This window comes from Chiloscyllium plagiosum, chromosome 41, assembly GCF_004010195.1.
Source record: "Chiloscyllium plagiosum isolate BGI_BamShark_2017 chromosome 41, ASM401019v2, whole genome shotgun sequence".
Classification (NCBI taxonomy): Eukaryota; Metazoa; Chordata; class Chondrichthyes; order Orectolobiformes; family Hemiscylliidae; genus Chiloscyllium; species Chiloscyllium plagiosum.
Genome location: NC_057750.1, coordinates 11,291,664 through 11,317,998, shown reverse-complemented (window position 1 = coordinate 11,317,998; position 26,335 = coordinate 11,291,664). Strand labels below are relative to the sequence as shown.

At 46.0% G+C, this 26,335-nt stretch overlaps 2 protein-coding genes across 2 annotated transcripts; both read left to right on the top strand.

Annotated features, from left to right (window-relative positions):
* Positions 1–15,938: 15,938 nt before the first annotated feature.
* Positions 15,939–17,569, top strand: LOC122542853 (thioredoxin-like). The gene has a single exon (XM_043680948.1). It carries the CDS (start codon positions 16,598–16,600, stop codon positions 16,916–16,918), a length of 321 nt encoding a protein of 106 aa, XP_043536883.1. The 5' UTR covers positions 15,939–16,597; the 3' UTR covers positions 16,919–17,569.
* A 5,734-nt stretch (positions 17,570–23,303) lies between these two features.
* On the top strand, positions 23,304–25,164 carry LOC122542947 (thioredoxin-like). The gene has a single exon (XM_043681092.1). It carries the CDS (start codon positions 24,044–24,046, stop codon positions 24,617–24,619), a length of 576 nt encoding a protein of 191 aa, XP_043537027.1. The 5' UTR covers positions 23,304–24,043; the 3' UTR covers positions 24,620–25,164.
* Positions 25,165–26,335: the final 1,171 nt, after the last annotated feature.

Sequence of the window (26,335 nt, the reverse complement as noted above, 5' to 3'; positions counted from 1 at the left end):
TGACCTCTCTGCCCCCACCCCCACTCCGGCCTATCACTCTCACCTTGACCTCCTTCCACCTATCGCATTTCCAGAGCCCCTTCCCCAAGTCCCTCCTCCCTACCTTTTATCTTAGCCTGCTGGACACACTTTCCTCATTCCTGAAGAAGGGCTCATGCCCGAAACGTCGATTCTCCTGCTCCTTGGATGCTGCCTGACCTGCTGCGCTTTTCCAGCAACACATTTTCAGCTCTGATCTCCAGCATCTGCAGTCCTCACTTTCTCCTCTCAGGAGTGTTGTCAAACAGAGAGATCTAGAAATGCAGGTACATAGTTTCTTCAACAGTGGCATCACAGGCTGGTGAAGAAAGAGTTCGGCACACTTGCCTTCATTGGTTAGAGCACTGAATATAGGGTTTGGAAAGTCATGTAACGCCTGTACAGGACATTAGTATAGTCACAGTTATTAAGGCGTACAATTCTGGTTGCCCAGCTATAGGAAGGCTGTTATTAAACTGAAAAGTGTGTAAAAAGATTTACAAGGCTAGAGGATTTGAGTTATCAGAAGAGGCTGGATAGTCTAGGACATTTGTTACCTGAAGCGTAGAAGGTTGAGGGGTGACTTTACAGAGGTTTATAAAATCATGAGTGCATAGATATGTCTGGACTTGTTTATGGCTAGTTTGGCCTGGCCCAGAAGCAGACCCACAAGGAGATTCTCTGACCTACCCACCCCCCTCCGCATTGAGTGCCCAAAGATCTGGAGCGTGGGACTGAAGTGCAACCAAAAACAGAGAAGGTTTTTAAGAAAATAAAAAATGTGAGTGCAAATGCCCACACCCAACATATACATGGCCCACAGACTCCACAGCACCACAGAACAAGCAGTTAGGCTGGGAGTCCGTGAACCACCACAATCTGCGGTTGCAGGTGACCGTTGCATGCAGCACCCTCCACCCCAGATCCCTGAAAGAGAGCCCTCCACTGGGGATCCACACCACCCGGTGGCAAATGAGCACGCCAAGGCGTGTCCGAGCGGTGGATGAGGGAGAAGAGGTGGATGGTGTGCAGCAGCAGCCGATAAAGGGCCTGCCATTTCATGTCCCCAAAAGGGGCAAAACTAAAACTTCGGAGGCAGCTCAGGCTGTGGGGCACAGGTCCCCACAGGAAGTACAGGACCTTGAAATTCCATCCGGGCAGGGGTAATGGCAGACAGGATTCCACCGCACACTTGAGCATTCTCCAACTGATGCACGATATTGGGTCTGAGCACCGCCGTTTCAACGCGTCGAATGGCAGTGGCCACGAACTGGATGTCTACCACTGCCTTCTTTGCTATATCGTGCGGCAGCATCCAGCCCAGGCCCCACCACCCAGCACATCCCCGACCCTGGTCATCCTCGCCACCATGGCCCTCCCCTCAGACAGCCACTCGAACCCCCAAGTGCGGAGGTGCGGATTCCTGACCAAATACTCCCTGACGACAGCCGCTACTGACAGTGACCAGATCCTGGTAAAAGACAGGCAATGTCCTGAGAGCGACCTCCAAACCGTCATGGTCGATGAACAAGAGCTGCGTCTCATAGTAAAGGTTATGCACATAGCGGAAAAAATACATTGCCAGGGCATATCACCTAGGAGGAGGCTCAACATAAAGGTATCGCTGCAAGGTCTGAAGGCGGAACATCGCTACCTGAGTGCGGACGCACACCAGCGACTGACCGCCCTCCTCAATAGAGAGACTCAGGACCTGCGCAATGACCCAGTGCATCTTTTTGTCCCAGAAGTGAACCAACGTTCTCAAGATGTCAGCGACAAAACCAAGAGGAGGGACCAAAATGACCAGCCGGTACCAGCATGGCGGCCACCAGCTGGTTTATGACCAGCACTCGACTCCTGTAAGATAGCACTCGGAGCAGTCCTGTCCAGCAGTCTAGGCAAGCCGAGACTTTGGCCTCCAGCTCCTGCCAGTTCGCCAGCCAGGATTCCTCAGCCGGGCTGAGGTAGACCCCCAGATAGAGGATATGGGTGGTACTCCAGCTGAAACCTCCATAACTCCTGCGGCAAACAGTCCACCCACCACGGACCGACCAGTAGTCCAGAACATTTGGCCCAGTTGATCCTGCTGAATACACTACCTGGCACTTGTGCATCCTCCCCAGGTCAGCCGAGTCGGTGAAAGTGAGGAGCACGTCGTCGGCGTAAGTCGAGAGGACCACCGCCATGCCGGGGCCATGCAGAACCACCCCCGACAACCTTCTCTGCAAGAGGCACAGGAAGGCTCCACACACAGGGGATACAGCTGGTTGGACAGGGGGCAGCCTTATTGTATTCCTCTCCCAAAGCGAAGGGACGCTGTCAAGGACCCATTAACTTTAACCAGACACTCTGCAGCACTGTAAAAAAGCAAGATCTGGGTGACGAACTGCTTCCCAAACCCGAATGCCCGCAGAGTCCTGAGCAGATATTCGTGATCAGCCCTGTCGAATGCCTTCTCCTGATCAAGAGACAAGAAGGCGTTCGTCAGACCAGCCCATCAACAGAAATGAATCAGGTCCCAATTCAGATGGATGTTGCCGTGGATCTCCTGGCCCAAGATTGTGTAGGTGAACCATGGTCTGGGTGAACCATGTGGACCAGCACAGAAGCCAGGCGAGAAGACAATATCCTGGCGAAAATTTTGTAATCCGTGCCAAGGAGGGAGACCGGATTCCAGTTCTTCAAAGAATGAAGGTCCTCCTTCTTTGGTAGCAGGATGATGACCAACCTGCGCCAAGAAAGGGGCAGCTCTCCGGCATATAGACAATCCCCCAGAACCTGTGCGTAGTCGCTCCCCAGGACGTCCCAGAGCGCCCTGAAGAACTCCACAGTTAGCCCGTACCAGCCCCAGGGACTTGCCCCTCGAGAGCCTGCCGAGGGCACCGGTCAGCTCCTCCCACAGAACTCTGCGAGCATCCTCGCTGAATGGATCCGGAGAGAACAGAACCATGTAGTGGGATCGGACATGGGCCCTGATACCCTCCGGATCCGAGACGAGGGACCGGTTGTCAGCCAGCAGCACAAGGAGCTGTTGACGGGTGCCCTGCCTTTTTTCGAGCGAGTAGAAGAAGGGGAGCCATGTTCCAGGTTCTGGAGGAGCTAGATCCATGACCTCACATACGCGCCCCAGGATCCGATGAGCTGCAGGTCTCTGAGTGCGGCCTTATTCACTTCATACATCCCCCGTAGGGCCAGGTCCACATCAGACTGACCGAGACATGACTCCAGATCGAGCATCTCCTTCTCCAACTCCTCAATCCTGGATTTCTGCCTCTTTGTCGACCCCCTCGCGTACTCCTGACAGAAAATGCAGACGTGAGCCTTGCCACGTCCCACCATAACGTCAGGGAGGGGAAGCTTGCCCGCTTCCTTCTCCAGCCGGCCCAGAACCGATGGAACAACTCCCAGAACCGCTCGTCCTCCAGCAGCAGGTTGTTAAAGTGCCAGTATGTGAACCTGAGCTGGGCGCCGAATGGAAGGAGTTCTGCCCACACCAGGTGATGGTCTGTACACGGCACTTGCCACATGGAGGCCACGGAAAGCAGGAGGCGTACGCCCGCGAAACGTACAGGCAGTCGATTCTGGATGCTCTGACCCCAGGCCTCACGAAAGTGAAGGTGATGGAGTCAGGATGGACATTCCGCCAGATGTCCACCAGGTCTAAGGACATGTCCAATTCCCCCAACTTCCTTCCCGATGCCCAACCAGTCCAGCCACTGCCATGGTCCCCGTCCTCAAGAATGCAGTTAAAATCTCCCCCGAGGATGAAGCACTGGCTCTCATCGATGGAGGTGAGATGAGCGGACACTTCTCCATAGAAGCTCGCTTGCCTCGGTCAGGTGAAGCAAACGGCCTGGCACAGGCTCCCTGACCCCCAAGATCTCCGGTGAAAACGCAGGGCCAACAAGATAGCCACCCCGCCAGATCTGCGGGTGAGGTGACTCATGTCGATCCCCCTTGCCACTCCAAGAGCCAGTTGGCTTTGTCACCCGGGGTAGTGTGGGTTTCTTGCAGGAAGTACGCCACATACTTCCCATCCCGAAGGACCAAGAAGGTCTGGAATCTGCGCTGTGATTCCTGCTGTTGTTGACGTTGAGGCTGGCTCTTATAGTCTTTATGTCATCAGTATTGGGCAACCACCACCAATACAATTAACACCGTTACTGGGAGGACAAGGGAAGGACGCAGAAATACCTTGCCCTCACCAGGAGTGCACCGAGGAGGCTTCTAATGCACTTTCACTCATTTGCGTCCAGTCCAGGTGCTTGGCGAGCAGCCTGGACTGACCAGTACACTCGCTCAAAGGAGATCCAGCAGTCGAGTGCCAGTTGGGCTCTATCCCGGCGACTGCGAGTTTCCTCTACAAAATCCTGCAGTTCCCTAAGGGGGATGGGGGAGGAGCTCAGTAGAGGGCACCTGGGACTCAAAAACCTTGCTGGAGATGGACTCCGTGTCTTCCCCCAGTGCACATCACCGAGTCCAAATCCTCCCCAGGGTCACTGGCGGTAACTTCCTTAGCACACCCCTTCTTAGAGTGCCCCAACGTCGGGTCATCGGGTGACAGAAGCCCGGGACCCCACTCCTCTCCCGACACTAGCACACCCGGCTCAAGTGGTGGTGGGTGGGACAGGGGCCCAGCTTCCTGCTCAGGACCCGGATGGGGGGCTGCAGCACCAGCAGGTTCCACAAGGCCAGAACCACGGCCCAGAGGAGTGGGGCAGTGTTCGGGCTCAGGGATCCCGAGGGCGTGTGTCACCAGGCAAGGGTCAGTCATGATGCCCCAAGGGTTGCCACAATGGGGCAGGGTTTGGGCATGGAATCGAGGGGCTGGGGGCCAGGGTTCCTGTGCCGGGGCGACGCTGGCACGGCCACAGGGGCATTGTTGCGCCGGGGTGGGGCAGGGCAAAGGTCGGATTTCAAAGGGTGGGATAGGGTTGTCTGGCCAGAGGCAGAGACACTAGTAGCCCCTGCTGGTAGGGCCTTTGGTGTTGTCCTAGGGGGAGGAGGAGTGAGTATGATGGTACCATCCATGGCTGCTGCTGTAGCTGGGCAGCCTTCTGGGTGGGCAGTTCTTTCATATGTGCCCCACCTTGCGGCACAGGTGGCACTGCACACTGTCCAGAAGATGCGGTAGGCTGCGCCCTCGTGGAAGAGGGTAAAAAAGCCCTCAGTGACCTCCTCTTGGGCCAGACAAATAAGCACCTGGCATCTGAAGGAGTACACATGTTTGAGGGCATGGTCCTTCAGACCGAGCAGGAGTGGTTGGACACCTGATCGGATTTCCCCTAGTGTCTGAAGGTGAGGGAGAAGGAGCTCGAAATCACAATCCTCTGGGCCATGACCTCCAAATGGTTGACGGATAGGTATGTCCCACCCACAGTAAGCTCTTTCTCCACAGCCAGATGGACTGCTTATTCAGTCTTCAGGAAAAATACAGCCTTCCTGTACATTTTGTCTGCAGCATCAATGGCTAGTGGGCCAAACACAATAGCCATGGCCTTACTGCAGGCCTCAATGGTCATGTTTAGGTGGGGATAGGCCTTAACCCCCAGGCGTTTAGTGAAGTGCCTGAAGGGGGTCAGGGATGCAGCCAGAATTGGAGTAGTCGAGCCTCGGGCAGCGGTTACCCCAGCATAGGTGCAGCTGGGGCCTGCCATTTTTGGGTTTGTGGCTGTGTAGCCTCAGAGGATCCCCTCACACATACGTCTCAGGCGGCAGTGATGATTCCAGCAACAGAAGGCCCTGGTAGCAGCAGCAACATCCCAGATGTTGGCAGGACCGCAGTGAGGCAACCCCAGGCAGCAGCGGTGGAGGCAGGCCCAGACAGCAGCAGCAACAGTCCCAAATGTTAGTGAGGCCCAGATGGTGACAGTGGAGATGGACCCAGGCAGCAAGAGTAGCAGTCCTTGTGCAATGTTGGGCCCCAGGCAGCAGTGTAGGAGGCAGGCCCCAGGCAGCAGCAACAGTCTCAAGTCTGGGTGGGGCCCAGGCAGCAGTGGTGGAGGCGGGCCTCCGGGCGGTGCAGGTGGGGCCCAGGCAGCAACAACAGCAGTCCTGGGTGTAGGTGGGGCTCAGGCAGCAGCAGTGGAAGCAGGCTTAGGCACTAGCAGTGGAAGCAGGCCCAGGTATAGGTGGGGCCCAGGCAGCAGCAAACCTGGATGTCGGTGGGGGTCCAGGCAACAACAGCAACAGGCCCATGTGTAGGTAGGCCCCAGGCAGTAGCAACAGTGCAGAGTAGTAGACGAGGCCCAGGCTGCAGCTGCAGTAGCGGTGGTGGTAGCTGCTTATGCAGTTGAGCACAGCTCAAATTAATGGAAATAAACAGCGAGAAACCCAGAAAACAAAACAATCACAACAAGCAATAAAGAAAACCAAAAATAAAAAAAAATCTATCTGAAACAAGGGGTAGAGAAAAAAGAAAAACTCTCCTCCTCAGTTGACAACCCAACAGCAGTAATAACACACTGACTGTGTGGTTCAGGCAGTTTAGAGGTTGATCCCATCCCCTTCCACCAACACAAAATGGTGAGTCCTTCACTACTGATCCAGTTCTCAGAGTGAACAGAACCTCTGACACTCCTGTTTATATCTGTTAGTCGCATTAACAGCCCCAATCAGGGAACTGGTATTCTGTGAGGTCCACCTGACTGACCTTGTTACAATCAACACATTCCACCGCCCGGCCCCCTCAACTAAGTCCACGGATGTAGGCCTGTTCTTTGTCTTGTGGCCTTTCCTGGGCCATTTTCATACTAGATCCGGTTCCTCCGATTGAGCCTCGGATATGGATGGCATGTATTGCACTGTAGCCTGCCTCTTGCACTCAAGAGTGTCTCAGAAGAAATTCATCCTCTTTTTCAAGCAACAAAGGCGTCAAGGCTGCAACTCACGTCCATCTCAGATTCCAAGGTTTCTTCGATGCTAGACAGAGGGACAGAACCCACAGGTTCTGACAGCCTTTCTGTTTGTTCAGAGGGACCTGCCATATTTTGCTCCTGTCATGTTTGCAAGTTTGCAGCTTTAATGTGGTCCATGTACTTGTTCAGGACCTCCTCACCTATCCGAACTTTATACGTCGTGGGGTCTGACCTCACATCAAATATGCTTCTTACCCCATGCAGGCCATATCTGTGGTTTTGGCACCATACATTGCTCCCTGAAGTAAACTGTTTCTTGTTAGAGGAGTCTTGTGTCTGGCATTGGCGTTCCTGATGCCGTTTCACCCACTCCCAACCCTTGTCCAGGATGATCAAATTTAATCTGGTGCAGAGTTTTCTGTCCATTAGCAAATCTGCTGGAGCCATGTCTGTTGTTGCATGAAGAGTGGTCCGATAATCATACAGGAACCAGGAAACTTTGGTATCGAGTGAACCTGTAGGCTGTATCTTTAAACCTGCCTTCAAAGTTTGGACTGTTCTTTCCACCAGACCATTGGACATGGATGGTATGGAGCCATCCTTACATGTTGAATGCCATTCGACTTTAGGAAATACTGAAAGTCCCTGCTGGTAAATGATGGCCCATTGTCTGTGACCAACACTTCAGGGAGCCCATGCATTGCAAAAGATGCTCACAGATTTTCTATTGTCAGCCCATGTTTGACAAATGAACTCTGTGCACATCCAGCCATTTTGAGTAGGCGTCCACAACAAGTAACCATGTTGACCCCATCAAAGGTCCACATAGTCAACATGTACCTGAGTCCAGGGTTTACCTGGCCATTCCCACAAATGTGGAGGAACTGCCCCACAACACGGCTATGTATCCAATTCTGGCCACATACCAACATCTTCAGTTTGGACACTCCTGGATGACCCTGGTGGAGTTCACCCAGTATCAGGTGGCAACTTTTATTCTGGACAATCACTCTTGCTCCCCATAATAAAATGCCATCCTCTTTGGTGATCTGGTCTTGCGGGTGCCGAAACGTTTCCATTCTGGTTATGATGGTTTTGTTTCGCTCATCAACAATAGATTGTTTTAGTTTTGCCAGAACAGGATCTTTTTGTTCCACAGTCTGATATTATCAGTGGTGACCGAAAGGGTGTCCAGAAAGTTCAAAACCAGAATGGACTCTTCCAGCAGCAGCAGCACCAGTGGTGTATCTACCAGCGGGAGGTAGCTCAAGGCATCCGCACTTGCTACTTCGCCACCCAGCCGGTGTTCCAACTTCTAGGAGGAAGTGAGGACTGCAGATGTTGGAGAGTCAGAGTCGAAAAGTGTGGTGTTGGAAAAGCACAACAGGTCAGGCAGCATCCGAGGAGCAGGAGAATCGACGTTTCGAGCATAAACTCTTCACCAAGGGCTTATGCCTGAAACGTTGACTCTCATGCTCCTTAGATGCTGTCTGACCTGCTGTGCTTTTCCAGTGCCACACTTTTTGACAGTGTTCCAACCTCTAATTGCGCTTGGAATGACAGCCCATTGCTGAATTCGACCTAAAGTTGTGGGTGGCACAGCCTTGTCCTCTTCGAGTAACCCAAGCAGGGGTTTGCCGTCTGTTCCTATTGCAAATTTATGCCCATAAAGGTATTGGAGGCACTGTCTCATACCAAAGATGACCACCAAATCTGCCTTCTCTATCTGGGGCTATTTACGCTCTGCATTAACCCAATTCCAGAAAACACATGCAATTGGGCATTCCTTTCCATTGGTCCATCTGTGAGCCAATACTCCCCCAATATCGTATGGGGATGTATCACATATCAGCATCAGAAGTAGCTTGGGATCATAGTATGGCAATACCTTAGATAGCTGCTTCTTCACTTCCCTAAAGGCCACATCTTGGCTACGAGACCATTTCCAAGGCTGCTCCTTTGTCAAAAGCAGATGTAAGAGTACCAGTGTAGAGGTCAGGTCATATATGAACTTTCCATAATAATTTATCAATTGAAGCAAAGACCTAAGCTCCGGTACAGCTTTGGAGCTGGGGCATCTTTGATTGCCCTCACTTTATTTTCCAACAGGTCTTATTGGCCTAGGTAGGTCACTTGGGGTGCCTGGAACACACACATTTCCCTGCTAAGGCATACACCCACCTGGGAGAAACATCTAAGGACTATGTCCAAGTTCTTTAAGTGCTCTTTATTGGTCTTCCCTGATATTTACATGTCATCCAGATAAATGGGGTAGACCTTATAAAATTTTCTCTTGAAAACTGGCACAGGCTGATGATAATTGAAATGGCAGTCTTGTGTATTTGTACAAACCCTTCTGGGTATTAATTGTACCATACTTCTGGGAATCCTCATCCAATGGCATATGCAGGAATGCATGGCTCATGTCCAGCTTTGCGAAGGACAGCCCTCCTGCCAGCTTTGTACATGGGGCCTCGATGTGAGAAATTGGGTATTTATCCAGCTGCAGGAGGCAGTTTACCATTTTAAGATCCGAACAAAGGCGACCGACCTGTCGGGCTTCACAATTGGTACGATCAGTGCTGCCCATTTTGTAAGCTGGACTCTATTCATGATTCCTTTGCCTTCCAGCCTCCTGATTTCTGCCTCTACTTTTGCCCTTAAGGCAAATAGCACTGAGTGGGCCTTGCAGAATCATGGAATTGCTTCCTGGTCAACATGCAAGGTGGCCTTGGCTCCTTTGATAGTCCCTCGACCTTCCTGTAAAACGTCCAGCTATTTAATTAGGACTTCACTCATACAGCCATTTTAATCAAGAAATGTTGAACCAATCAAGATGAATTTTAAACAGTTTTGCCCTATCAGGCTTGGGCCCAAGCTCTGTACTACAATCAATGGTAACTGAACTAGCTGCTTCTTATATCGGACCAGAACCAAAGTTGTACCCTTAATCTGGAAAGGTTCCCCAGTATAGGTTCTCAGTCTAGCCGAGGTCTTACGCAAACTAAATGGTTGGAGTCCAGAGTGAATTTTGTTAAAGACTGGTCCTGCAATCACTGATATGGCCTGACCGGTATCAACCTCCATTAAAACCTAGTAATCATTTGGTGAGATTTTAGTTTTGATTGGTTCTGATTTGGATGTTGCTAAACAATGTAACTGTTCCAAGCCAGATGTAGGTGGGATTTTCAGGGTGTGAACTCTCCAGGATGCCAGCCTATGAGTTCTCTTACTCAATTCAGACCCAGTGGGGCTCTTCTGCTTCTCAAGTATGCATACCGGCAGAAACTACAATGGCTTACCAGCCCTGATCCTAAAGAAATTATTAACCATTTTATTAGGCTTGGCTTTGTTTTGAGGGTTTTTTTCAGTAGGTTGACCTAGAGTCCCTCTGTTCAGGATATGTCCTGAGTGAGGCTATGGAATTTCCTTCACTCAAGTGGTGTCCCCCAAGCACAGTCGGACTGGCAAGGGTGTCCACTTCAATTGGAATTGTACCCTGCATACCCCTGCAACTCATATGCTCCAGTTGCCTCATTTTCCAAAGAAAAAGCTAGTTGTAGTATCTAAGAACAAAGAACAATACCGCACAGGAACAGGCCCTTCAGCCCTCCAAGCTTGTGCTGACACATTTTGCTCTTCTATACTAAAATTGTCTTCATTTACAGGATCCATATCCCTCTATTCCCTTCCCATTCATGTGTTTGTCCAGGTGCTTCTTGAATGCTGCTAGTGTGTCTACCGCCACCACCTCCTCTGGCAACGTGTTCCAGGCACTCACCATCCTCTGTGTGAAAAACATGTCTGCACATCTCTTAAAATCCACTCTCCCCACTCCTCCCCCGCCCACATCTTGAATCTGTGTCCCCTTAATAGTTGATCCCTCCACTCTGGGAAAAAGCCTCATACTTACCATTTTGTCCATTCCACTCATAATCTTCTAAACTTTTATCAGGTTGCCCCTCAACCTCCTGCGTTTCAGTGAAAACAAACCCAGTCTATCCAAGCTTTCTTCATAACTAAAATCCCCCATACCAGGCAACATTCTGGTAAACCTTTTCTGTACCCTCTCCAAAGCATCACATCCTTTTGGTAGTGCAGTGAACAGAACTATACGCAATTTTCCAAATGTGGCCAAACAAAAGTTCTATAAAGCTGCAGCATAACTTATGTATCCTTAAACTCAATGCCCCATCCAATGCAGGCAAGCATGCCAAAGACCTTTTTTACTACCTTATCAACCTGCATTGCCACCTTCAATTAACATTGGACCTGCACATCCGGATCCCTCTGTATGTCAATACATCTAAGGGTTCTGCCATTCACTGTATAATTTCCACCTGTACTTGACTTTCCAAAATGCATCACCTCACATTTGTCTTGATTAAACTCCATCTGCCATTTTTCTGATCATGCCTCCAATTGATCTATATCCTGCTATATCCTCTGACAATCCTCCTCACTGTCTACAACTCCACCGATTTTTGCCTGTTTGAAATCCAGTTGGGCTTCAGATGGTAGGTGGACTTGCATGTTTACATCATTAATTCCACATACCAAATGGATTCATAGCATTTCATGAAGGCTTGAAGCAAAGTCACATGCCTCTGCCAGTCATTTTAACCTAGTCAAAAATCCCGATATGGATTCCCCTGGATCTTGAATTGCTGAGAAAAATCAATAACGTCTCACACTTAGAGGATTCATGGGGTCATAAAACTCCTTAACAATTTCTGTTAACTCTTAAAAAGTTTTTGTATCTGGTGCTTCAGGAAACAGTAGGCTCCTAATAACCAACAAAGCTGCGGGTCCACAAGCTGTCAGGAGAATTGCCCCTTGCTTTTTATCGACCCCAATGTCAGTTTGCTAGAAGAAAAAAAACACATTCTGTCCACAACAAAAACAGAAATTGCTGGAAAAGCTTAGCAAGTCTGTCAGCATGTGGAGAGAAATCAAAGTTAACGTTTCAGGTCGAGTGACCCTTCCTCAGAACCGATGGTAGTTCAGAAAATGTCAGTTTCTATGCTGAAGATACTTGTGTGTATAAGCTCTCATGCTTTAAACCTCCATGAAAACATAACTATTTTCACTTAGCTCTTAGCTTTCCTTCCTATCATCCCTGGTTTGGTGTCAATCTTTGTCTTATTGTGCTCTTATGAATCTGTTAGCCCATTTAAAGCTCTCTTTCTGCTGCTGCTGAAAAAGCTTGAGTTCTGTTTCTGCTGCTAGGTTCATTCATTCTTTTCCTTTCTCCTGGACTGGAGGAGATAGAATATGATTAAATTTGTTTTGCTGAATTTGCCTTTGCCAAGGATGTGTTTATGGGATGCTGCTATATTGGAACAGTTGAAGAGTAGTAGTTAAATAATATATTATTTTGTCAAATATTTCAAAAGTGTTAAAGTTATTCTTTTTTTGTTTGTATTTTAACTGTGGTGTAAGAATAAAGTGTGTTTTGCTTAAAGCTTAGTTGTTGACCATCAAATCACATTTGGAATGCAGCGCCTTAGATTTGCCTTTAAATAAGTTAGAAGTTAGGATCTAGACGATCTCCATGATATGCTTTGATGGGGTTTGTTCAGGATAATAACAAATTGGAGGGTTTGTCAGGTTCATATTCTCTAATTCCAGATTGGCTTTAGGATCATTGAATTTGAAGGCAGTGAGTGGTGAGTGTTGGTGTTGTCTTTCATGGTGTTGCTTTTGGTTCATTTAAATAGGGTGTGCCTTGCTTAATAGTGTCTCTTTCAGAGGCCTTCTTCACTATCCTATCTACCTGCGACTCCACTTTCAAGGAGCTATAAACCTGCACTCCAAGGTCTCTTTGTTCAGCAATACTCCCTAGGACCTTACCATTAAGTATATAATTCCTGCTAAGATTTGCTTTCCCAAAATGCAGCACCTTGCATTTATGTGAATTAAACTCCATCTGCTACTTCTCAACCCATTGGTCCATCTGATCAAGATCCTGCTGTATTCTGAGGTAATCTTCTTCGCTGTCCACTATACCTCCAATTCTGGTGTCATCTGCAAACTTACTAACTATACCTCTTATGCTCATATCCAAATCATTTATATAAATGACAAAAAGTAGAGGACCCATGCCAATTCTTGTGGCACTCCACAGACCTCCAGTCTGAAAAACAACCCTCTACCACCACCCTCTGTGTTCTACTGTTGAGCCAGTTCTGTATCCAAATGGCTAGTTCTCCCTGTATTCCGTGAGATCTAACCTTGCTCACCAGTATCCCATGGGGAACCTTGTCAAACGCCTTACTGAAGTCCATATAGATCACATTCACTACTCTGTCCTCAATCCTCTTTGTTACTTTTTCAAAAAACTCAATCAAGTTTGTGAAACATAATTGACCACGAACATGAAATTCTGGCAACAGGGTGAACTCCAGCTTTTAGCCATAACGAGGAGCGAGAAAGAGATGTCGCAATTTTCAAAACTACAACAACTGCTGAAAGTTAAACTAAAATTCTGGTTCTGCAGGAACCTGACTCCACCCATTCATGCTGCTTCAATTGTTCCAACTTTTAATAAGTCATATGGCCTCATAAGCTGTTTACTTTTTTGGCTTAGAACAGACCGTGTTATGCCTCTGCCTCATCCTTGTTTCACAAAAAAAGGACAAAATACGCCTCTTAAAGTCATAGCATCGTCACAGGTGTTGTCAATGTGGTGCCGAGGTATCTTGTTATGGTGATTTTTAATCTCAGAGTCTATGGATTATTACTCCAGTCTTGAGTTTACTGCTTCATTAACATAACCACTGCACTGCCTTACTCGTCACCAACTTGAACACTGTAGGAGGCCAAAAGATGGGGAGAGTCACAGGGTGACGTTAAAATGGCAAAGTGCTATAATACAGTTGTCATTGTACATTTGGAGACAGCCAAAGTGGCCATTTGTAGAATATCAAGTCTTTGCCTGCTCTCTTCAGGGCTGTTAGTCCCATTCCCTCATTCTATTTTGAAATTGTTAATTATTTTCACTTCTGTCACTCTCAGAGGCAACACGTTCCAGGTCATTATCACCCTACGCAAAAAAAGTTCTTCCTACAAGACGCCTTGTTTTGGACCAGATCAAACCCCCTCACAAAAAATCAAGGAGATAACCTGGACCCCAACTTTTATCTTATTTAAAGGCAAATGTAACACGCTGAGTTCCAAATATGATTTGAACATCTAGGCATTGGGAGACAGACAATGAATGTCAATTTTGTCAGACGTGCCTAGTCCCAAGATACAATTTTTAAAAGAAAACTAAAATAGCCTTCAAGAATAGTATCTCAACTTTCTGCAGTCTGCATTCCACTGGATTGAACCACAAACTTAATTCATTTATTTAGAGTCAGAAAGTACCAGGGGAAGCACAGCGCATTTCTTCACATCTGGAAAAAGGGGAGGGGGCTGTGGAGCAAATTAACTTCTTTTGTGACTGACAGTTGAGCTGTATTCTCTTATTTAAATGCTGATATGTATCCAGCATAATAAAAAAACATCGTGGATGCTGTAATTATGAAATAAATTCAGAAGGTGCTGGAGAAACTCAGCAGATCTCGCAGCATCTATAGAGAGAAAGAACAATGTTAACATTTTAAGTCCAGTCGGACTCCTTCCGATTTCTAACATCTGCAGTATTTTGCTTTTTATTACAATCATGTATTAAGGTGATTAAACTTGATATTTAATTTTGAAGCAAGCCTCTGTCTCAAGAATTGTTTTCTCAATGTCCAAACCTGTGCTCTGTTTGGCCCCCCACAACACTGAATATTTTTCAAAGTATTATTTCTTCTATTTCTTCTTAATGTACTTACTTATTCTTATTCCTTCAAAGCTGGGTGTAGGTTTGCTCACTGAGCTGGAATGTTCATTTTCAGATGTTTCATCACCATACTAGGTAGCATCTTCAGTGAACTTTTGAATGAAGCACTGGTGGCATAGCCTGCTTTGTATTAAATTTTTGAGTTTCTGTGGTGACATCATTTCCTGTGGTGATGTCATTTCCTGTTCTTTTTCTCAGGAGGTGGTAAATGGGATCCAGGTCACTGTGTTTGTTGATAGATTTCAGTTGGAATGCCATGCATCTAAGAATTCTTGCGTGTGTCTCTGTTTAGCTTGTCCCAGTCGAAGTGGTGTCCTTCCTCATCTGTATGTAAGGATATAGTGAGAATGGGTCATGTTGTTTTGTGACTAGTTGATGTTCATGTATTTGGTGGCTAGTTTTCTGCCTGTTTGTCTAAAGTTCAAAGCTGTTTTAAATCTGAACATTCCAATGTTGGTAATATGCTGTTTCCAAAACTCTTTAAATTTTGTTTTCTTAACATTTCAAGTCTGATACAAGTCATCTTCAGAACACTTCAGATTGTTTCCAACATATGCAGTTTTACATTTCCCGATTTCCTCCTTGCATCACTGTTGTGCCTTTCACCTTAAACTGACCTTGAAATGAGTGTTTTGATTTATTGAGATGATGAGCTCTTATTCTCCCAGTCTCAGACTTTCTTTTGTGAAGAACCTTCTCTATAAAGCAACAGTTTTAATTTTTTGCAGTTCTGGCCAAGGGTTTAAACTGAAAGCATCTTTATTGGGGCTGATGTCCTTCCGAGTTTGCAGAGAATGTGTCTACTGCTTGTCCCATCCAGAGAGAATCACTTCCATTTATTCGTTGCCTTTCAAGTTCTCAGGATGTCCCAAAGCAACCAATGAAGCTCTTGATTTACTGTAAAGTCACTCTTGTAAAGAAGGTCTGCCAGTAGACTGCCAGACTACTTAGACCCCTTGGCATCATGGTAGCCCACGAACCCACAAACACACTATAGCAACAGCTAATGAACTTAAGACACCCTATACAGACAAGCAAAACTAATGTCATTTACAAAGTACCTTGCTAGAACTGTAACAAACACTACATTGGACAAACAGGCAGAAAACTAGCCACCAGGATACATGAAAACCAACTAGCCACAAAACGATATGACCCACTCTCATTATATCCTTACGTACGGATGAGGAAGGACACCACTTCGAATGGGACAACACATCCATCCTAGGGCAAGCCAAAAAGAAACATGCATTATCATTACCATGTAATGATATACACACGTACATCATTACACACGTAAACTCTTATAAATCAGACTTTTTGTAAAGGTTGCTAATAGTGCTCTTGATTCTAACCGTAGATTCCTCTGCAGAACACTTGGTTCCCAATTCTTTGGTTAATCTAGATTATGATCCTGCACGAAGATTGCCAAGTGACTGCAGGACGAAACTTTGGCATTTGTCTGGCCAATGGGAATCCTCATGTGATGTCATAAAAAGAATGGATCAATCAAAGGCGACATTGACAATCAAAAACGTTGCTGTGTATTCCCATTGGCAACATAGAACCAACCAAAAGAGGGCCGTCGTCCGATTTGTTCTTTGTCGCTCACTCATCCAACCTAATGAAATCGCTAATACCTGTGTTGCCAGTAATGTTAGCATCGTGTTCTCGCCGGGGCTCATCCCCATCCCAACCGAGCGGTCAGCTGGGCGGGAAGGTCAACACTTCAGTTCTTCCAGTTGATCAGAGGGAGCGATTGGCTGCAATACGTGGGTGTGGCTTGCAATGACGTCAATATGCGTCACTATCGAGGCGGGGCTGAAAGGGAGACCTGTGGCGGGGGTGCTGCATTGAACACCCATCAGAGTGGACAAGAGGCGGCGAGATGGTCGTCAGGCGCATCCGGACACGGAAGCAGTTCCAGACACTGCTGCGGGAGGAGGAGGAGAGCCTAATTGTCGTGTTCTTCGCGGCTCGATGGTGTAACAATTGCTCCAACATCAAGCCCTTCTTCCGCATGAGGTCTGAGCATTACCGGGATGTCATCTTCGCGGAGGTGGACGTGGATGAGTCAGAAGACCTGGCCCGAGCTGCCGGCATCAGTTGCATGCCCACCTTCCAGTTCTACAACTGTCAGGAGAAGGTTGCAGAGTTCTCAGGGACCAGGAGAGACAAGTTAGATCACTTGATAATGCGACTGAAATAATTCTCACGTGTTACAAGAGAAAAAAAATTAAATACACCTGTCCTCTGAATGGTTGCATTTATCGAATCTTAACATCATGGAAGGTCATATGACCCATCGAAGCTGGGCTGGAATACTCCATCTTTAAAGAAGCAATACTGTTTTGAAGGACTTATAGTGTTATGACCCAGGGTAAACCCCTCTGCTAATTTAAACCGGACACACAGAGAAGCTCACCTCGTGCTGTAATCTGTTAAATTTTGAGATGCAAAGAACTATCCCAGATTTCACTATTTAAAGTAACAACTAACAATCTTATTCTTTAGGTCCAACAGAACATTAAAACCACAACTATTTACAACTCCTTTCTCTTAAACCTATCTTTTACCTCCCCTCTACAATACTGGTCTGATAAAGTCCCTCTTAAATTTACAGCAAAATCAATTTCAAACCCAGTTATCATCTCCAGATGTTGAACTTTCTCTGTTGATTTGTCGAGGTCGGCTTCGGTCTTCTGCTGCACAAATTTCTTATGGATAGATGACTTTCAGAGAGCTATTCTACTGGCAGTCTTGGTGCTTGCTTGGCTGTTCTCCTGTAACTGTTCAAAATGTCCAGTTTATACCCCAAAACATTAGATCATTTCATTGGTTTGATGTCATCAAAACATTACAATTCAAATTTGATTGGATTTTGGTGTCAGGGACATAATTTAAACTGGCCGAATTTAAATTTGTTTTTATTCTATGGCAACCACCTCCAGCTATTTGTGTCAACCAAATGTTCCATTTTTAAATCTTCCAGCACACTCTGTGCCTCTCTAAGTCCGTGCCAGCTTCCACTCTCTCAAAGGTACAGTACACCTTCATAACATCTCCACCCTTAAGAAAAAATGAAGCATCATAATGAAAATATGGTATCATTTCTTTTTCTCTATTCCTTAACCACATTATCATGACCTACATGACTTTGATCTAAGTTCGTATTAACTTCTTCCCACATCTATATAACATTGAATAGATTCTTACAACCCGCAACATGTGCGATTTGTAAATTAAAAGTCTGTAAAATCAGACTCCAACGAAACAGTCTCATATTCTTGTCTTTAAAGCATTCCAAGATGTAAGAGGATTGTGATACATGTACACAACTGTCTCTGACACATTGTTTGTGACGTACACATTACAATGTTGTAAGGCCAGTATCAAACTCAATAGTTATTTTTTGATCATGGCGTATTTCCTTTGGTGGATGTTGAGTTTCTTCAAAAAGTAACCAACTGGCAGTTCAATCCCTTCATCATCTTCCTATAGCAGTAAAGCTCCAACTCCTATGTCACTAGCATCGATGGCAACTTTGAAGGGTTTCAAAAAGTTTGGTGTAGCTGAAACTGCTTTTAAATGGTCGAATGCCTCCTGGCATTGTTCTGTCCACCGAAACTTTGTGTTCTTCTTCAGAAAATTGGTTAATGGTGCCACTACACTGCTAAAGTTTTCAACAAACTTCCGATAAAATCTACTTAGTGCCAAGAATCGAAGTTACAACAAGGGGTAAACCCCTCTGCTAATTTAAACCCAACACACAGAGAAGCTCACCTCGTGTTGTAATCTGTTAAATTTTGAGAGGCAAAGAACTATCCTAGATTTCACTATTTAAAGTAACAATTAATAATCTTATTATTTAGGTCCAACAGAGAACATTAAAACCACAACTATTTACAACTCCTTTCTCTTAAACCTATCTTTTACCTCCCCTCTACAATACTGGTCTGATAAAGTCCCACTTAAATTTACAGCAAAATCAATTTCAAACCCAGTTATTGTCTCCAGATGTTGAACTTTCTCTGTAGATTTCTTTAGGTCAGCTTCGGTCTTCTGCTGCACAAATTTCTTATGGACAGGTACCTTTCAGAGAGCCATTCCACTGGCAGTCTTGGTGCTTGCTTGGCTGTTCCTGGCAATTCTCCTCTAACTGTTCAAAATGTCTGGGTTTATACCCCAAAACCTCAGATCATTTCATTGGTTTGATGTCATCGAAACATTAAGATTCAAATTTGATTGGATTTTGATGTCTGGAGCATAATTTAAACTGATTGGCCGAATTTGAATTTGTTTTTGTTCCATGGCATCGCAACTCCAGCTATTTGTGTCAACCAAATGTTACATTTTAAAATCTTTCAGCACACTCTGTGCCACTCTAAGTCCGTACTAGCTTCCACTCTCTCTTAAAGGAACAGTAGAACGCTACACCTTCATAACAATAGCAAAGGGTCGCCAACTTGGTCCCTGGCACCAGGGGGTTGGTCCTGTGATGAGAAGTGGAGTAAATTTTGCCTTGAGTCAATGGAGTTTAAAGGAATGAGATACGATCTGACTGAAATAAACAAGATTCTGTAGGGACTTGACAGAGTAGACACTGAGATGTGTTTTTTTTACTGGTGAGGGAATCTAGAAAATGGGCCACAGCCTCAAGATAAAGGGACTGTGCATTTAGGACCAAGAGGATGAATGATTACTTGATTCAAAAGGTTGTGAATCTTTGCAATTCTTTATATGAGAGAGTTTTTGCTGCTTCAATGTTGAATACTTTCAAGATTGATAAAGAGAAATTTTTGGTCTCTTGAGGAATCCAGGGGAGTGAGTGGGAAAGTGGATTTGAACCCCCAGATCAACAATGATCAAAGGCTTAACTCATTTGGTCTACAACTGATAATTTCTCTCGTGTATTTTGAAAATGTTAGCCAAATAGTCCCACACCTGCTCACTTTTCAAAATAAAATCATTTTGTTTACCTTTACCTGTTTGTCTAATTAAACTGGAAATTATGAGAGAATCTACTTCCAACCTCTGTTTAGGCAGTGATTCTAGATCACAACATCTCTCTGCACAAAACAAAAATCATTTGCTAACTGATCAGCACTGGCTATTAAATAATTCTCCTGCACTGTCACCATCAACAACCTTCACAAACCCATAACCCTCCAACATCTGTGCACTCCTCTCACCCCGGCCTCTTGAGCATCACTGCTGCAACTTTGCTAGCCATGTCTTACCCGAAAACATGTCTTCTGGAAGTCACTCATCAAAATTCTCTGTCTCTGTTACCTCATTTCCATCCTTTAAGGAGCTCCTCTAGACAAAGTTTTTGGTTAACTGGCACAATTTGTGGTTCAGTGTCGAATTTTGTTTGTCAGGTTCCCTGTGAAGTGTGTCGGGATGCTCACTACATTTAAGGCGTTAACTTAAGGCTTTAGCTATTGTCACTGCCCCTTTGGTTCTTTTGGAAAGTATATTAAATTATTAGGTTTTAAAGGCTGTTACTATACAGACAAATGATGTCCTGTTCAGGGTGCAAGAGGAAGGTAGGTCTAATCATGTTTCTGATGGTTTGCTTACTTTCCTACTGCCACATATCAATGCAGGGTCACATGAGCATACATAGCACAGAAACCAGCTATTTGGAGCATTTATGTTCTACTTGAGCTTCCCTCCACCATCCACCAACTAAATCTGTCACTGTTATCTTCTAACCCCTTCTCCCTCAGATGCTTGGCTAGTTTCCCCTAAATGCATATATATTATTGAGCCACTTCAGTGGCAGTAAATTCCACATTTTCACCACTCTTAGTGTTCCTTCCGAATTCCACAATGGATTTGTTGATGACCACTTAGAATGATGCAGTCTGTTCTGCAGTTCCCCAGAACAGGAAACATTTTTGGTGTATACCCACATATTCCTGGTATCATCCTTGTAAATCTCTGCATCTACCCCAATGCCTCTATATCCTTTCCATAATATAGTGACCAGAACTGCATGCAATACTCAAGTATGGTCGAACCAAGGTTTGATACAGAATCAGCATAACAAAGGTCATACCAGGAGATCCTGTAGAAGTCAGGGTTGCCTGACTTGTAAGTCTCAGACCTGGACTTCATTCTATCCCTGTAGAAGTAAAACCTGCTTAGTTTGTAGCTGTTTCATGACTTCTACTGTTATGTACTCTATCCCTGTAAATATAAAGACAAACATTTGATTAGCCTTCTTGATCATTTTTATACCTGTTTATTACATTTTAAAGATTGGTATATCTGGATCTCCAAGTCTTTTGTACCCTGAGATCCCTTTGTTTCTCTATTTCATCCAGATTTGCTTCCAATGTTCTATCCACCAGAATGTCTGACTTCATATTTGTGTTAAAGTTCATTTGGCAAATATTTGCCCATTCCACATGTATACGTACATGCCTTGCGGTGAGATGTTGCGGTCGTCCTTATTATCGACTATCCACCTCCAAATTTGGTGTCATCATTGGTCTATCCAGCTGTACCTTTGCGATATTTAATCCTCACAGGAGACTGGAGTTTCATGAGTGACCTTTTTCTTAGTTTGAATGCTGTCAGATCAGTAATGCAAGACCTTGTACTGCTGTAGTTCTGGTGAACCTTTCATTCAGTGTCTTATGTTGTGCATTGCACCTGCCTAAAGGTCGGGGCAGTTCAGCTGCTTTCAAGACTTAATCCACCACTACTTCTCCAGCAATTGCTTAGGGTTGTGGAAAGTGATTGTGTTGAGCCCATCTTTCTGCGCCTGCTTCCTACCAAGTGTAGAAGGAGTAGTGTTTTTTTTCACGAATACAGACACTGTACTTTGATGTGAAAATATATTTTACAAACCTGCCAGAGAATTTGGCAGCTTCATGATGTATCTGATTGTCTGATGTATCTGTTTCACTAGTTATTTTTAAATAACTATAACATTTTTATATCAATTCTCTACCTTCTCTTAATTCTTTAGCAATTTTATCCTTTTAGCAATTTGTGCCTTACAACCTGAGGATTTCTCAGTTCACTGAATGGACTGCTATGTGTGCTCAGGAAAGGCAAGGGGTGATTGGGTCTGCCTCCTAATCGACACACCTATGGGTGCTTAGATGTGATGACCTTGGCAAGTTAATGCCTCCAGACCTAGAATATCTTACAGTAAAGTGCCATCCCTACGACCTGCAGTGTGTACTCACCGCTGCTATCCTGACCATGGTCTACATTCCCCCCCCCCCATTTGGAAGTGGCGAGTGCACTTGACATAGTGTACAACGCTACAACAGTCTTGAGACAGAATACCCAAGGCCTTGTTCATTGTAGATGGTCACTTCAACCAGTCCAACCTCAATAATGTGCTACCAAGGTACTATCAACCTATCCCACTGAAAATCCAAACACTCTTGGCCATTGCTATACAACCATCACTGGGTTAGGGTCCACATTTTGGAAAATCAGATCACAATGGTGTGCTCCTCCTTGTCCCAGCTTACAAGCAGAAATTGAAGCATGAGGACCCGGTACAGAAAATAGTGCAGTGTTGGTCTGAGGCAATAGAAGGGCTTCTACGGGACTGCATAGAGTCAGTGGACTGGTCCATTTTTGATAACTCAGCAGACAACCTAAACTACCATCATAAACTTCATTAGTAAGTGTGTAGACGATTGCGTGCTGAAGAAGTTAATCCAAATGTTCCCCAAATGGAAACTGAGAGATCCACTCCCGAATGGAGTCCAGGTCTGAGACTTACAAGTCGGGCAACCCTGACTTCTACAGGATCTCCTGGTATGACCTTTGTAACGCCATCAAAGTTGCCAAGAGGCAATACCAAGCTAAGCTCGAGACCCAGACCAACCATGTGGACACTTGTCGTTTGTGGCAAGGCTTACACAACATTATGGGTTACAAAGCAAAGTCAAACAGAATTGTGGGCAACAGTACATCCCTATCTGACAAATTCAACGCATTTTACAGTTGTTTTGAACAGGATGTCAGTGAAACAATGTTACCTATCACAACAACCTCGGATGCACCTATACCCAGGGTCACTGCTGCAAACGTGAGATAAGCCTTCTTGAGACTAAACCCACAAAAAGCAACTGGACCAGATGGAGTCACTGGCCGTAGCAACCTAATAATATATCCAATCCAAAAATAATTTGCATTCATATTGTACTTTTAACACAATGGGAAAACCTCAACTTGATAGACCTGACAAAGGGAATGTTTGTGAGAAAGTGAAGGATTAATGTCATGCAAATAAAGTGATATATTTAACAAACCTAGATTGTTGAGGTAAAAACAAGGACTGCAGATGCTGGAAACCAGATTCTGGATTAGTGGTGCTGGAAGAGAAGCTCCTTGGATGCTGCCTGAACTGCTGTGCTCCTCCAGCACCACTAATCCAGAACCTAGACTGTTGTTAGGTCTTTCAACAATCTAGGTTTGTTAATCATTTTACTTGCATGACTCTGTAATCTATTACTCTATATTCTATGTCTTATGGTCCTGCTTCATAGATACCTGATGAAGGAGCAGCGCTCGTAAAGCTAGTACTTCCAAATAAACCTGCTGGACTATAACCTGGTGTTGTGTGATTTTTAACGACTTTAAACAGCGCACTCTCCGCTCCTCCCTGGTCGCATAGAGACGGGCGACCACGATGAAGTCGCGCGGAAGGGGAGGGCTGCCGGACGAAAGAGGCGGGGCAATGACGCATCGCTCAAACCAGTGCGCATGCTCCCGTCACGTTTTTCCCGCATTTTCGCCGCCGTGGCCTGGCCAATGTGCGTACGCTCAAGGCCGGCGGCCGGCGCTTTTCACATTCGGCAGTGCGACGTGAAATCTTGGTCACACCACACAAATCGTCAGCTTCTGGAGGCTGTCCCAGTGAGCCTCAGCTCGGTCCATCAGTTCGTCTCCATCCTTTCCGAACCTGGGCCGCTCAACTCGAAGCTGTGTTTCGAAGCGTCTCTCGGGTTTGCTCACCAACAAACTGTCGCCACCCGCTCGAGTGTGCAAGGATGGGCTGATGTTCAATGTGATTGGCTAGTTGGCTACAGTACTGGCCAATCACGATGAGGTAACTGCGTTTCCCTATTTTGAAGTGTGATTGGTTCACAGCCGAACAGCGCCAAATTTGAATCCAGCGAAGGAGCAACGGCGGTCAATTTCAACTCAATTCCGATTGGCGGGCGGCTCCCCGGCTGTCCTATCATCAGTCGTATTGTTTTCACTGGGTGTGGTTTGCGAACGTCACAATGAAGGGCGCGTCTGAAGGGCTGGAGCGGAAGCTGCTCTGAGCACGTGTCAGAGAGGGGCGGAGCACATGGCGGGTGCGGGCAGCACACTGGGGAAGCCCAAGAAGGCGCAGGGCAAGAGCGCGCCACCGGCCTCGGAGAAGGCCGGTGCCTCACAACAGGCGAAGGGGGCCCACTCGCCTGCCGAGGTGGGCACGTCGGGCCGCAAAAGCATCCCAACCAAGGCCGATGTGGCACCGGCGGACAAAGGCAAGGCTGCCAAGGACTTGGCGAAACCTGGGGAGAAAGGCGCTCCGCCGACGCCGGGCAAGGCAGAGGGAGGCATTCCCCTAAAAACCATCAACAGCAAGACCCAGTTCGACAAGTACATCAAAGACGCCGGCGAGCGCCTGGTGGTCATCTTCTTCTCAGGCACCTGGTGTGAGACGTGCCAGGGCCTGAAGCCCATCATGAGGGAGATCGCCCAGCTCAACAACCTTGTGTATTTCTACGAAGTGAACGTCGACGACTCGGAGGACACGGCCGAAGCCTGCGACATCATCCACATCCCGACCTTCCAGTTCTACAAAATGGGCAAGAAGGTGGCCGAGGTCCTGGACGACAGCCGAGAGTCGGTGGAGGAGAAGATCAATGAACTGAAGTAGACTTGTCCCGTTAAGTAATAAAAGCAAAACAATCCGGGAAGAATGCAAAGCTTTCCGAGCAAAACTGCTTTCAAATTCTAATGTCCAAACGTTTTAATAGTTGGTCACTTCCTTGTCATGAGAAGCAGCCTTGCTTGTTGTGATAACCCTCCCCCTCAGTTCTAAGCTAAGATGGACAAGCCTAATTGAACGCTCATGTTCTGTCCTTAATTGCCCTCTTTCTGCTGTTATCCATTGAAGGTTATCTAAAAATAAATATAGACGCAACCCTATCCCAACATTATTTTCTTATAGAAAATTTTTTTCTTTGTAAAATTACAAAAATGTAACAATTTAAAATTATAACAATTACAATGAACTAACTATTACCCAACTCTACAAAACAAATCAAAACTATACTCACTACAAATCTATAATGACACTCAGCACAACCACACCGAAGTTCCCAACGTTCAGGAGCATTAATTATTACACCTGTATTTATTTGGGATTCTTCGTCCCAGAGCACTTGGCTCACTAAACCTAATCATTGATGGCTAAACAAATGCCCTAATTAAAATGGCAGACAAATCTGCATCCAGGTAATTCAAAGAGGGCTGCCATGTCTTATGAAAAAGTTCCATTTTAGCGTGCGTCATGTTTGTGAGGAAATCCAAATGCGATGTGTTCCACAATTAACTTATGCCACCCCAACAGGCCCAGACGGTTCTCATACACCCAGCACATCAAAGTGTTCTTCCTTGCATAGTAAGTGAAAATGTTAAAAAGCTTTTTCCTATTTGTGTTTAAGGAAGATAAATGCAGCAAGCCCAAGAGAAGAGAGACCGGGACTACCTTCACTTCGGTCCCCAACCTTCTCTATTACTCCAGCCACAGCACTCCAGTACCTACTAAGCTTGTGACATGACCACAAACAATGAGTGAGAGTACCTGTGCTTAGTTTGCACTTGGGGCACATTGGAAATGCTCCTTTTTTGAATTTCACAAGGTGATCTGGGGCCAAATGAACCTGATGAAGAACCTTTGCATGGCGTGTGGTCTGTTACAGATGGAGATCTTTTTCATAAATGTCCTCCCATGTCTCTTAGGGGACCTCCACTCCAAACTCTTACTCCCAGACCTCATATAGTTGCTCAATGTCATTCGAGGCACCACCCCCCAGTAGATGGTAGAAATTACTAAGGGAGAGAGTGCTTGTGGCGTGAAGCAATCTCCTCTGTGTCAGACCTATAGGGATTGGTCAAAAGTGTAAATTTTTTTGGATGAAGTCCCTAACCTGAAAATAACAAAAAAGATCTCTGCTGGGCAATCCATACTTGGAACTCATTTGGTCGAAGGACATCATGATCTCCCCCTCAAACAGGTCTCCCAAACAGGAGACTCCCCTAGTTTCCCACAGTTTGAATCCAGGGTCCATCATCCCTGGTCAGAATCCCGGCGAACCAACTATAGGGGTAAGAAAGAAGGTTTTAGATAAACTGCCCTCACTCTGTCGCATTGCTCTCCATGCTCTAGCTGTATTAATAATGACTGGATTCTGACAGTATTCCATAACTGTTCTCATCTTAGCCATACACAACAGACTAGTCAGGGGACAGTTTACCTGGGAGACCTCAATATCCAACCATATTGATCTCGGGTCCTCACAAGCCCAGTCGCTCACGAAGGACAGAAGGGAGCTTAGTTGGTATCTCTTAATTTCAGGGACGTCTACTC

Bases quoted from the DNA above. Each gene is read 5' to 3' on its own strand.
- LOC122542947 (XM_043681092.1), top strand. From the start codon at position 24,044: ATGGCGGGTGCGGGCAGCACACTGGGGAAGCCCAAGAAGGCGCAGGGC.
- LOC122542853 (XM_043680948.1), top strand. From the start codon at position 16,598: ATGGTCGTCAGGCGCATCCGGACACGGAAGCAGTTCCAGACACTGCTG.